The 14,064-nt window shown below is 38.2% G+C and overlaps 1 protein-coding gene across 48 annotated transcripts in view; it reads right to left on the bottom strand.

The window, feature by feature from the left end:
- madd (MAP-kinase activating death domain) overlaps positions 1-14,064 on the bottom strand; it is an 80,720-nt gene that overhangs the window by 9,900 nt on the left and 56,756 nt on the right. For 15 of the 48 annotated variants that reach the window (XM_073836092.1, XM_073836098.1, XM_073836096.1 and 12 more), the window contains 16 exons: positions 13,846-14,032; positions 13,604-13,754; positions 13,139-13,342; positions 11,604-11,660; positions 9,203-9,303; positions 8,315-8,398; positions 6,942-7,100; positions 6,735-6,852; positions 5,814-5,876; positions 4,461-4,581; positions 4,133-4,238; positions 3,755-3,865; positions 3,541-3,648; positions 3,281-3,445; positions 2,075-2,147; positions 1,462-1,568 (listed from right to left, as the gene is read on the bottom strand). In XM_073836092.1, the coding sequence (XP_073692193.1) occupies positions 1,462-1,568; positions 2,075-2,147; positions 3,281-3,445; positions 3,541-3,648; positions 3,755-3,865; positions 4,133-4,238; positions 4,461-4,581; positions 5,814-5,876; positions 6,735-6,852; positions 6,942-7,100; positions 8,315-8,398; positions 9,203-9,303; positions 11,604-11,660; positions 13,139-13,342; positions 13,604-13,754; positions 13,846-14,032 (1,915 nt within the window). The remainder of the gene's footprint in view (positions 1-1,461; positions 1,569-2,074; positions 2,148-3,280; positions 3,446-3,540; positions 3,649-3,754; positions 3,866-4,132; positions 4,239-4,460; positions 4,582-5,813; positions 5,877-6,734; positions 6,853-6,941; positions 7,101-8,314; positions 8,399-9,202; positions 9,304-11,603; positions 11,661-13,138; positions 13,343-13,603; positions 13,755-13,845; positions 14,033-14,064) is intronic. The other 33 variants (XM_073836097.1, XM_073836105.1, XM_073836111.1 and 30 more) reach the window with 7 other exon arrangements.

Below are 14,064 nucleotides of genomic sequence, written 5' to 3'. Positions count from 1 at the left end.
TCCTCAGATTTCTGATTTCAAATAGATGTATCTCAGTCAAATATTGTCCTATCCTAAAAAAAGCTTATTTATTGAGCTTTCATATGATGTATAAATCTCAGTTTGGTCAAATTTAACCTTATGACTGGTTTTGTGGTCCAGGGTCACATATTATAACAATTTGTCATCATTTACAGTAGTCAAGCTCGTCTAGTTCCAAACCTGTCGTTCCAGCTCTTTCTTCTGCAGAACACAAAAGATGCTATGAAAAATTTTAGTATTAGTTTCGGTGATCAACCCACAGACATTTCTCAAAATACCTTCTTTTATGTTCCACAGAAGAAAGTAAGTCACACAGAACTGGAAACGACATGAGGGTGAGTAAGTCCTTACAGCAGTGGAAGACTATGACCTAAGATAACCCAGCCAAACGAACAGTATGTTAGAAATAAATGATTAAATAAATGCCTTATATAAGGTTTACATAGTTTCCTAATGGTTTACCAGAGTATCAGTGTTCCGTAACTACTGCTTTTTTCCTTGAGGGACTTCAATAGCATATGCGCTTTTTAAAATCAAAAACAAAACAAGCTTTTGTTTTTTAGACATACGTTTGGTTCACATTAGAGCTTTATGAACAGCAAAGTAACAAGAGACAAATAACCAGGTTAAATAATAATCCCAGAACAGCCATATTAGGTGGAACAGAAGGTGGACATATGGTCTTAATCACTTGAAGTAGAATCTATAAAATCAGTTTTATTAACAACGATTACCTGATTGTCTCCCATTAGAGCTAATTTAAAACATATGTTCATATAGTTGGTTAAGTATAGAATTACACCTCACTGAAGTGGTTTGAAAGTAGTTTTAAATAGGAAAATGTATTATTTAAATCTCCCCAACAATGTATTTGTAAGGTTCTACATCTTACCTCTGGCACACCACAACAAACCGACATCACACCAACACTCACAAACCGTAAGGACCAGAGCTGGGTGCTGTGACTATTAACACGTCATACTAACACACACAGCGGGTGGAATGTTCTGACATTTGAAAAAGTAAATCTCTGCCTGTGATTATGCAACCCAAAAAACACACATCCAGCAAATAAAGCCAAACAACGACAACAACGGAAAAAAAGAAAACAGCAATTCCTCTTAGAGATTCTTTAGGAACAACACTTCCAGCTTCAGCTTTCAGCTTTTAATTTATTTTAAAGTCGAAGATAATTTAATTTTTAAGTGCATGTGCTTATTACTTTGTCGGTTGTTCCAAAAAAATTCTCAAAGGAAGAAAGGCACAACTAGAAAGAAAGAGTGAGAGGAAGGAAAAGAGACATGGAGAGATGATGTGATGATCAAAGACAGAAGTGGCAGAAAAGAGAAATGGGACTGGATGGAATGAAAATGAGAGGAAGGGTGGTGTTGAATCTGGCAAGCACTTTGTCATGGTTATAATAAAGGCAGCACCTCCTACCTGGCTATGCATAAATTTGAGGTTGATGCCTTCTAGCGTGACCTGAAGGAGACCACCCTCCCCTGTCTTCATGTCCTGTACTGGAAACTCGCCTCCCAGCTCTGGACCTACACACATGGAAAAAAACACAGCGGTGAGAGGTAAAAACACTTCGCTTATTTCAACAGCAAGAAGCAAAAGATCATATATCCAAAAACAAAAGGAGTGAATTTAAGGAAACTGGGCCACTTTCATTGAGATGACTGCCAAAAAGTGGCCCATTTTAACTTAATTTACTCTACAAACACATGAACTACAGTTCAGCAGTTTAGGGTCAGTAAGACTTTTTTATTAAGCAGCAAGAACACAATAAATTGTTTAAAACCCCCGAAAAAAGTCAGCTTCCACAAAAATAAATGTCACACTTGAGCACCAAATCAGCATATTAGAATGATTTCTGAAGGATCATGTGACACTGAAGACTGGAATAACATCACATGAATAAATAAAATTTTAAAATAGATTAATATAGAAAATAACAAGTAGTCTTGGTGAGCTTAAGAGGATTTTTTAGAAAAAAAAACCTTACAGACTTAAACTTTTGAATGGTTGTGTACAAAGAAGCACAATGTACCTGGTTTGATGCTTTGTTGTCGAGCAGCAGCACGCTCCATGCTGTCTTTAACACAGTAGTACAGTTCCCGACACTAAACACACAAAAACATAGGAAGAGAGAAAGAGATGTACAGTGATTAATACCAATTTACACTATTCTGAAACAATGCAAAATCTGTGCATTGAGAATGAGACTGTCACATTTTGAATTACAGTTGAGGTCAAAAGTTCTCAATCTGTAAAATATTAATTATTTTACCAAAATAAAAGGGATTATACAAAATGCATGTTATTTTTGATTTAGTACTGACCTGAATAAGATATTTCACATAAAAGACGTTTGCATATAGGACAACTGAGTAACTCATATGCAGCTGTTACAGATATTAGACAACGTTTACATGAGGACACCTGAGGGACTCATATGCAACTATCACAGAAGGTTCAAACACTCACTCATGCTCCAGAAGGAAAAACCATGCATTAAGAACTAGGGAGTGAAAACTTTTGAACAGAATGAAGATGTGTACATTTGTCTTATTTTGCCTAAATATCATACTTCAGAAGCTACAGAAGATACTTACATGTATCCCAGAAGACAAAATAAGGTAAATTTACCCTGATCTTCAAATTTAAAACATCCCCCCACCCCCCGGTTCTTAATGCATTGTGTTTCCTTCTGGAACATCAGTGAGCGTTTGAACCTTTTGTAATAGTTGTATATGAGTGCCTTGGTTGTCCTAGTGTGAAGAAATAAATCTCAAAACCATACAGTCAATGTTGGAAAGGGCTCAAATACACAAAAATGCTGAAAAACCTAAAAAATTGTGGAACCTGATTTTTTTTTTCCTGAAGAACAGTGGGCAGTTTAACTGTTCAGGACAAACAAGGGACTCATGAACAACTATCAAAAAAAAAAAAAAAATCTGTGGATCATTCAGGTATTATGAACACAGTATTAGGAATCAAGTGTATGTAAACTTTTACAATTTTTAATTTTTATAAATTCAATTATCATTTTCTCTTGCAGACTATATGTAAACATCTTTTATGTAAAATATCTTATCCAGGTGAGTGCTAAATAAAAAATATCATGCATCTTGTATGATTTGGTAAAATAATGAACATTCTGCAGATCGCAGCCTTGCAAGGTGTATGTAAACGTTTGACCTCAACTGTATGTGGTGTGTGCTACAGTATGCTTTTACACTGAAGTGTGTCATACCTTCTTGGTGTAGAACTTGTTAAGCTGTGTCTCTTGACCGTTCCTCCTCCACAGACACAATACTTTGGTCTTGGGGCAGTAGGTCATATTTATGAGCTTCTCATACCACCAGCGCTCATAGACTGTGCCGATGTTACTGCGCAAGACGATGCAGTCGTCACACACCTAAACAAACAAAAAGATGAGAAAATAAGATGTTTTCATGCAGACTGGTTATTTGGAATAAATAACCGAGGCACATGGACACACAAAACTCATACCTCCATGAAAAATATATCACCAGTTGTATCAGTCCCAGCATGCACAACAAATGTCTGCTTCTTAATATGCCGGCTGCCACTTGGCCTGATGGAAAGCTCCCGGCCAATCTGGAACAAAACACACAATCTGTCAATCACCCATCACCTGGTTCTGATATGTTTGGCTACTGGTTTACATGCAATAGCTGTAACTCTTTATATAACTGGCTCTTACCAAATTTGCGATGCGGTCCAGGACCTCATTGATTTCCTGACTGTGTGCGAGTCCAATGTGAGATTTCCCCATAAGACGCCGTACCTTCTTCCTGATGTCATTTTTACTGACCTAGATAAATGTAATAGTAAGAGGTAATATTAATGTTAGTGGAAGCCTTGCCAAAACTACCTTTCTGGGCCTTGAACGTGGTAGTTGCGTTGCTGTTTCTACAGGGTCGAAAAGCACTCGGATTTCATCAAAACTATCTTCATTTGTGTTCCGGAGATAAAGTTCTTACAGGTTTGGAACAACATGAGAATGAGTAATTAATGACAGAATTTTCACTTTTGGTTGAACTATCCCTTCAAATATTTGTGAAAGAGTGAAAGTGAGTACCTTCATCATAAGCATGTAGGCAATCATGTTATGCAGGAGAGTGGCTAGTAGTCTGTCCTCATCTTCCTCCAGTCTTTTGCGGTCATGGTCTCCCAGAGACAGATACCTGAGAGACCACAGCACGGTTATGTTTAGACAACAAAATCCAAACTGAACAGCACAGTTTACATCTGAATCCTAGCATGACTAAATAGCTTATTCCCTAAACCATTTCAATATGTTGTCTTCTTCCTGAAGCGGAACATATGAAAGCATTTCGGCACTGTCAAATGAGGGTCAGTTGTATAAAAGCATGTGAACAACTTGTGTAAGCACTTAACATACTAACCTGTCAATCATTTCTTGTGGTCCCTGATCCATCCCCATTCCTTCCCTTTCCAACATAACAGCATCCAAGAAGGCATCCTCCCAGAACTGCATCTGATCCCACAGAGTAGAACGCTCCTTACCTACACATACACGCAAATTTTCACTCTTAACTTGAGTAAAACAGTATTTTAAGTCAATTGAACATGCCGACATTATCGTAAACGGCATATGTTCAAAAATTAAGTATTACAGTAAAATACCCTCCATGCATTAAAGCTTAGCTCACCCAAAAATGAAAATTAGCTCATTATTTACTCACTCTCCAGGCATCCTAGTTGTATATGACTTCCTACTTTCCGACAAATCCAATCAGAGTTATATTAAAAATTGCTCTGGCTCTCCAAAGCTTTATCATGGCAGTGGGTGGGTGTTTTTCTTCATCAGTCCAAAACAAGTCGAATAAAATGCATCCATCCATAATAAAAAGTGTCTCACATGGCTCCGGGGGTGAATAAAGGCCTCCTGTATTGAATCAGTGCATTTTTGTAAGAAAAATATCCATATTTAAAATGTAAATATGAATGAGCTGCTTCCCTGTACAACAGTGAGCGCAAGCTAGATTAAAGTGATTATTACATTTTAAAAATGGATATTTTTCCTACAAAAATGCATCGATTCGCTACAGGAGACCTTTATTCACCCCCCGGAGTCATGTGAGACATTTTTTTTTATAGATAGTGGTGCTTTATTAGACTTGTTTTGGACTGATGAAGAAATCGTGAGGGCCAGAACATTTTTTAATATAACTCCAATTGGATTCATCTAAAAGAAGGAAGTCATATACACCTGGGATGCCTTGAGGGTGAGTAAATAATGGGCTAATTTTCATTTTTGGGTGAACCAAACCTTTAACTAACAGAAAGAGCCGTCAAGCACCCAAAGCAAATGCACAGCATGCTGTAATAAATAGAGCTTTATATCAAACCTTATGAAATTAATTTTAACACAGAGATAACACACGCCTCCATACATCTGCTTATTGTTTCAGCTTTCGCATTCTCTCAAGCAGCTTTTATCACTCCTCAATTTCACACAAACACATTTAATTACAAAATACAAGTTGGCTTATATGATCCGTCTGGCTTGTGTATTTTATTTCTCTCTTCATGCAAACACTTCCATGCACACACAAATACATTCAAATATTTTTCATTTCATGGAAAAATAAATGAAAAAAACATCCTACACGCTCCATACAAGACTTCAACAGTCATAGTATGGATGTGAGGGAAGGCATGTAGTGTCTAATACTACAACTTCACAATCCCAAAATACACACATCCCAAAGGTCAAAGGCAGAGTTCAGCCATACTCAGAGAAAAGGTTTCCATGGCAGCATCCTCCAGTTGGTCCCAAACTGAGCTTTTATCTCGCCCTTTGTGGCATTAAAAGGAAGGAGAAAAAGAAAAAAAGAGAGAGAAAAGGAGGTAGCGGCAGAGCAAAAGGCAAAGAAAGTATTAGAAGAGTGTTAGAAGCAAAGCTGTGTGCAGTCAGAGATACGCAAACCGATAATTCATCACACAATGGTTAATACAAAAACACATTAGGAGCTCAAGAGCAAATGGCAAATTAACAGAACACTTTACAAAGCTCTAGTGGTCAGAATATAAGCAGGGTTTAGAGAATAAACTGTTGCAATCATTAGGGTAAAATCAGTAATATAGGACTGTTGTGTGCAGCAGACTTGCTATAACAATTTTAAAATATTAATGTTATGGAAACCAACAGAGACAACTTTTGGAAATCCCTCATTATTTTAATGAAAACAGACATTAAATAATGTGACCCTGGACCACAAAACCAGTCATTAGGGTCAATAAGCTTTCCACTAATGTATGGTTTGTTAGAATATGACAATAGTTGGCCAAGATACAACTATTTAAAAATATTGAGAAAGTCACCTAAAGGTTGTCCAAATGAAGTTCTTAGCCATGCATCTTACTAATCAAAAATTAAGTTTTGATATATTTACTGTAGGAAATTTACTAAATATCTTCATGGAACATGATATTCACTTAATATCCTAATGATTTTTGGCATAAAAGAAAAAAATTATAATTTGATCCATACAATGTAATTTTGGCTATTGCTTTTGTGGTCCAGGGTCACAAATATCCCAGAGTTGATTACTAAAGAAGTGAGAACGGACATGAAAGAAAAAAAGAAAAAAGGAAACAAAATGAATGAAAGGAAAGGAATGCTCAATGGATTATGGAAGAGGATTAACTCTTACCCAGCAGCCCCTCACACAGGTAGATCCTCATGCTAACATCCTCGAGGGGCGGAGCTGGGGTTCCCTTATTGACACCAACAGGTTCCTTCACTCCTGGCTTCAGCTTATGAGTCTTGCCCTGTATGTGTAACATTGACCATCACGTTCATATTCGTTATTTGATCAGATGCGGTGAAGAGGATGGCTAAAACAGAGAGAAACACTCACAAACACAGAGCTGGTCGCAGGGTTGGTCTCAATCTCGCTGTCAGACAGTGTGCCACGGGACAGGTTGAGATGTTGAGCATGCCTTCCTGCCAGGCCGTCTCCAGCAGTGCTGCTCAGGTCGCTGTCCGCACCCAGCGTCTCACCTGAGCTGTTACTCACCTACAGAAGCAAGGTTAGAGATCAGCAATAGTACAACAAATAAGAGGGATTATGCAACTTCTTCATAAATCCATCATAAAAAGTACTCCATCATAAGCTGTTCTGAAGCGAATCAACATGTTTTTGTAAGAAAAATATCCATATTAAAAATTTTAGAAACCATAATCTCTACCTTACACTAACTGTCGTACTGTGTTCACGAGAGAGTGGCGTTCCAGCTAATGATGCAAGATGTGGATGTAATATGTCTTACGAGAACGAGTTTTGTTTATAGCAAGGAAAACCAGTCTCCAACCTCCAACATTTTTCTTTAAAAATCCTCATTTTCTACTTTTTATTCATATTCGCTGGAATGCCGCTCTCTCGTGAACACACGTGGACAGTGGACAGTTTAAACTACTATTCAAAAGTTTGGAATTGGTCAAATATTCCTGTTTCTGAAAAAAAAGTCTCACTCAAGGCTGCAATTATTTGATCAGAAATATAATAAAAACATTAATATTGTGAAATATTATTTAATTCATTTATATTTAATTTAAGACGATTTGGTCCTGCAGAAATCATTCTAATATGCTGACTTTGTGCTCCAGAAACATTTCGTATTATTATTCTTTGATGAAAAAAAACAACAACAACAACAAAACAGCATTTATTTGAAATATAAATCTTAAGTAATGCTATACACTATGTATTTACTGCCGGTTTTTACCAATTAAATGTAATCTTTCTGAATAAACGGATTCATTTCTGAAAAGTATTACAAGAACCCCAAAATTAATGACCCCAAACATAAACCCAAAAGTGACTGAAATGACCAAAAGTTTGAGCTGTATTGCAAGACTTTTGAGGCACAGGCTGAATAATACATCATTTATTCCTAGAAAATATTCCAGTATCAGATTCGTATGGACTGCTGTTATGCTCATTCTGCCTAAAATCTTTTGTGGTCTTATAAAAGAAAAGAAAATCAAGTTTTGGAATAAAAATGAGGTAAAGTAAATAATTAAAACATTTACATTTTAGAGTGAACTATGCATAAGCACAGACAGAAAGTAACAAACTTGTCCATAATTCAGGATAGAAATAAATACATCTTTGGTACAGCCTTGAGAGCTATAAGACAGAACTGTCTGTGAAACCTTTATATGATCTGGATATGCAGGAGTGTATTTTAGGGAAAAGATAGCAGTGTCTCTGTAATGGCCGTGCCCTACCACTGTGCTAGCCTCTGAGTCCTGGCTGGTGCTTCTTGTCAGAGCAGGAGGCTCGGAGCTCGCCAGAGACTCCGTATCACTTTTCTGCAGATAGGACGAATAGAACAAAAAGAGATGAAAAAAGGAAATTATGAACAATATAAACAATAGCACGTACAGGTACAGTTGAGGTCAAAAGTTTACATACACCTTCCAGAATCAGCAAAATGTTAATTATTTTAGCAAAATAAAAGGAATATTACAAAATGTATGTTATTATTGTATATTTGAACCCTTAACCCACTTAATGCATCATATTTTCTTCAGGACCATCAGCAAGCGTACAGTGAACCTTCTATATGAGTCCCTCAGTTGTCCGCAGTGTAAAAAAGATGGATCTCAAAATCATACAGTCATTGGTGGAAAGGGTTCAAATACTCAAAATTGCTTAAAAACCAAAGACTTGGTGGGACCTGAAGGATTTTTCTGAACAACAGCAGGCAGTTTAGCTATTCAGGACAAACAAGGGACTCGTGAACAACTATTACTAAAAAAAAACAGCTGTGGATCTTTCAGGTAACAACACAGTATTAAGAATCAAGTGCATGTACAATTTTGAATGGGGTCATTTTTATCAATTCAACTATTATTTTCTCTTGTGGACTATATGTAAAAATCTTTTATGTCAAATATCTTATTCAGGTCAGTATTGAATAAAAAAATAACATGCATTTTGTATGACCCCCTTGTATTTTGGTAAAATAATTAACATTTTGCAGACTCTGCAAGGTGTATATACATTTTTGACCTAAACTGTATATTTACAAGCATTAAATGTCAAAATAATATAGTTAAAGTTTTAAGATTTATATTATTAGATTTATATTGTGAAATTAGGTTAAAACCCACCTGTGAGCCGGACGTCACACTGAGGCCGCTGTCAGCACTTATCTGTGATTTCTTTTCCTCAGTGTCTCCTCCTTCCAGACGCTGTTTTGTTCCATCAGCCCCTGTAGAAAACACATAATCAGCTCTTCCATCCATTAACTCTCTGCACTGCATTCTGGGACGTCTACATGACTAACAGCGAGCTGAAGCCATCTCTGTTCTGGAGAGTGACATGACAGTCAGTTGTTGATTTTACCGAGGGGGCCATTCAGCCGGCTGCCACTCATTAGACTTACGCAGGTCAGGCAAAGAGAAACAAATAATGCTTGCGGTCATATTGGGGAAAACTCACAGAAGCAGATCAGTTCACAGTAGCGCTAGGTATCACAGACACACAGACAGAAGCAGTCACACATGCAGGCAAACACAGTCAATCAATCGGACAGGAGGAAGCTTCAGCTACAACTAGCGCACTCACTGCTTCTTAAATGAAGAAACCGATATTGCGATCGCAAACCCCAACTTGGTTAAAACTGATTAAAATGTACTGTATGAGGTATCAAGAACAACACCAGCAACAAAAAAATACTAAAGCTGTATTCCAAACCTTCCACTGTAATATCAAAGCGAAAGAATTAGTGGCTTTTTTCAGCATTTTCTTCACAGATGCACAAGTCTTTGAAACAAGGTTCTTTGAAATTCTTTCAATACTCCACTGAAAAAATTAACTGAAATATGGCATGTAGTTTATCTCTCATCTCATACTTGGATTAAAATATAGTAAGATAAGTAAAATGAGGTAAAAATCCAATGATAACACAGAAGAACACTTAAAAATCATTTGATCATCATTTATTTAAGCCACCTTAAAGCAATGCAAAAACTAAATTAATAAAAATTAAGAAATGCAGGTGTGTGTGAGATATATTCCATCACGATCAGAAAAAACAAACAAAAAAAAAACCAAGAAAAGTTGCCAAGTTTGAAACAGAGCAAACCAGTCAAGAGTAGGGATGGGCATGAGTACCTGAGTACTACGAAGAGACAGCATTGGTTCATAAATGATCATTTTGTGATTCCAGCAGTACATTGGGAAAATACCTTGTTGTCTGATTGCTATGACCGGATACACATGGAGACAGACTTTCAGTCTGCATGAGAAACGGCACTCATTCCACTGAGTGTATACACTTGAACACATTTCAGCACAGGGGTCTTGCAATATATTTTTTTAAACAAACTACACCGGAGAAAAAATTGTCAGACAAATCATAAAAAGCTTGGTTCATGGCGTGAGGCGCTTCAAAATAAAAGATGTGATACAATGGCAAAAGAAGGCCTTCTGACATGAAGAGTGTTCATTTTCCATCCTCAAGAGTTCTCAAGTAGCCCAAGCTGATATGTGTCAAGTACTCAAGCTGTCAAAATGACCAATATGCACATCCCTAGTCAAGAGTCAGATTTGCACACTTAGAAATACTGGCCCAAATACAGATTTCATTTCAATATGATCTAATTCTGTATGCGTACAGGGCTTATTTTTATACCTCAAAATGGACTTTTGAAATTTTAACTTTGCATCTAAATACATTGCTCCTTTTAAAGGGGTCATATGACATTGCTAAAAGAAAACATTATTTTGTGTATTTAATGTAATGTGTTTATGTGGTTTAAGGTTATTAACGCATTATTTTTTCACATTCATTGTTGCTTCTCTATTCCCCGCCTTTCTGAAACACGATTTTCTCTGATTGGCAAACTATCCAGTGCATTGTGATTGGCCGAATACCTCAAGCATGTGATGGAAATGTTTTAATCTAAACGTTTAATCTAATCTAAAATTAATGTTTTAATTTTAAACATCTACGTGAGACATGCGGACATCTAGGTTAACACTTACATCACCTCCGTAAACAAATGTGAAAATTCATCAAGTTAATCTCGGCTACTTTTCATTTCAGGAAGAAACACTGAGAGGAATAAGCCAGAATTTACCTCAGAAGAAGAACGCAACGCGATGCGATGCGTAAACGTAGCAAAAGTTATGCGCTTTAAAACAAAAATGCACTTGTGTAAACATCTAGAAAGAATATCTCTTTGGGTTTGAGGCTTTTTGTGACTTTACTTTAGCCAATAGACTTTACGGATCTTATATATGCACAAACAGCTTGTAACACTCCAAAGACAAAGGAGTGTCATATGACCCCTTTAATAAATCAAATTTTCCTTGACATAATGTTTGGGCCACAAGTCTAAATGGGCTTTTTGAAAGGTAGTTGACTATTTGGGGGTAGATTCTGTTTCTCCCCACAATAGAAAAGTGGTTTAAGGGAAGAGGACTGGTGCAGGTAGAAGGACAGAGTCCCTATTTTGCAGTTCTGCAAAGGAAAGTCTAATTGGGTGCTTAGGGAAGTGATCTTACTCTGTTCTTTTTCCAAAGCTTTTTGCTTTCTGTTATCCTGGTGCTTGCTCCACAATTCTACCCAAGATGCATTGCAAGCAAGGAGAGAAAGACAGAGAGAGAATCAGAGAGCCGGTTGAATTGTCAGGTATGAAGGATGAGCTTTTTTCTCTTTCTTAGTGAAAAAAAGAATAAAAATAAACAATAAGTAAAACAGAACAAGTGCAAAATCTAACTGTCCAAAATAAGGATGTTTTGCAATGATCACACAGCCATATGTAAGCTAAATGAAGGATCTGACGTCATGTAAAAACCATCCAATCATTTAAAGCTAATGGTGTCCCATTACAAAACATCCTAAGCTCTGCGACCCTGTTCCTGAAGAGCCAAAATGATGGATTTCACAAAATCAGCCTCATGCCTTGGTTTTCTTTCCCCATTCTTTTCATCCATAATGGGCAATGGCTCTCCAAGGCGAGGGTGGATGGCCTGGGAGATGCAAAAGGCGTGAGATGAGGACGACAAATCAGCCTCACAGCTGGTGGGTGAAATGAGGTGTTGCAAAAGCAGGGGGTGCAGTCTCAAAGACATTCCGTAGAATTGCAGGTGCATCATTACCAAAAGACAGACAAGGCAAGGGTATGAGGGTTGGGCTTTGGAGGGGGTGAACGGTCCCCTGTGCACAGACCCAGATATGACCGCCAATCAGAGGCCTGGGTCTAAATGTCTCAAATGTAACCAGACATCTGTGGTTAGCTTTAGGGCTCATCATAGGACTGTTAACAGGGGAGGCAACAGCTCAGGACCCTTTGAAAGAGAGCAGTGGTACAGTCCAAGACCTTCACCGTCCCACTATGACACTCTCGGCTACATAGAGCTGCAGGTCTTTCGCTAACATGCATCCGATGGATTTAGGGAAGTTGGGACTGGCATACAGGATTTGGAAAAAAACACACGTTGAACATTCCAGAAGAAGTCTACATAAATTGGGTTCATATCCATCACAATATTCCACTAATGTGTCTACACCAACTAATGCCAATGCTTAAAATACTTGTTGGCTCCAAAAGCTACAGAACTTGAGAATTTGACAACTGTTTTTGAAAGGATCGCTCATATGTCAATGTTTAAAGGATTAGTTCACCCAAAAAACTAATTTCTGTCATTTTCTCAGCCTCATTTTATTCCAAACCTTTATGGCTTTATTTCTTCTGTGGAAAAAAATTTAGATAATTTGAAAAAGTGGGTGCAGTGATGTTTAAGAACTCAATGACTTTCAAAACATCTTGTTTTTCGTCTGTTCCTCAGAAACCATACAGGTTTGATAACAACATGAGGGTGAGTAAATGATGGCAGAACTTTCACTTTTGGGTAAAGGAACTCTTCAGCCAACTTAGTTCTTAACTTCTGGCACAAAGTCGGTGTAGACAGTTAGTGAAATAGAGGATGCGGGCCTAACAAACAGGTGGCCCCCAGAGAGCTCAGGGAACGTACGTAACAAGCAGCGAGAAGGGGGGGAGGGGGGACGCATGCAATGGGTACTGCGGTTTACACACCAATGGAGGCAATAAAATTTTCCTCGTTCAGACTCCGGGTATCAAACTGCCGTGACGATTTCCCAGAGGAGGGTGGTGGCAATTGGATACGGGGTACCAGGAGCACGCCTGCCGCCCTGGCGCTCTCCATTCGGCCCGATGGGCTCTCCTTACTGCCTGGGCTGCTAACACCCTCTGTGGGGCTCCGTTTCCGCTTCTCTGGGTCTGTGAGCCACAAGTGGGCACCGAGGAAATAGAGCGTGGAAAAAAAGAAGAGGAGGAAACAGCAAAGACACATGGAGACAAAAGAGATTAAATTTGAAGGCAGGTTAAAGATGATTTCTCTAAACAGGTAGGGAAAGAAAGGCTGAAACCCAAGGATATGTAAAAGTGATTGACACCAAGATGCACACGGCTGTGAAGAGGAACAAGAACCTTCTAGAATGCTAGATATTAACCAAAATTGAACATTCGATTGGCGGTTACCTTTGGTTTGGTAGTGGGTACGTGCTATCTCTAGCAGACTGAAGACACTGGCCATGCCTCCCAGGCCTGCATTAGTGTATGAGTGCTCCAAACTGGACACTGTGCACTTTAGTAGGTCCAACATGCCTTTGTACACCTTTCTGTTTATCTCCTATATACACAGGGACACAAAAATAAAATGAATGAAACAAGTCAAATATTAGAGTCATCAACTGTTGTTTGACTCGTCACTTCTAACTCACCACATCTCTTATAACTTCCTGCTGAGCATCCTCCTCTGATTGGACCACGCGGTTGAGTTTGCTGAGCACAAAGACTCGCAGCTGTTCGTTCTCTAGCAGGCGGCGTACCTTCTTCATGTTAAGCCAGCCCACACCCTGCCCATCGAGCACGCTCTGGACCACCTCCTTAAGAAACTGCTGGTTTTCACTGCACAGCAGAAAGAACAGGTTTAACAGAGG

Source organism: Garra rufa, chromosome 3 (assembly GCF_049309525.1).
Source record: "Garra rufa chromosome 3, GarRuf1.0, whole genome shotgun sequence".
Taxonomy (NCBI): Eukaryota; Metazoa; Chordata; class Actinopteri; order Cypriniformes; family Cyprinidae; genus Garra; species Garra rufa.
Note: the sequence above shows the minus strand (reverse complement) of the source record. Positions and strands in the feature narration are given on the sequence as shown.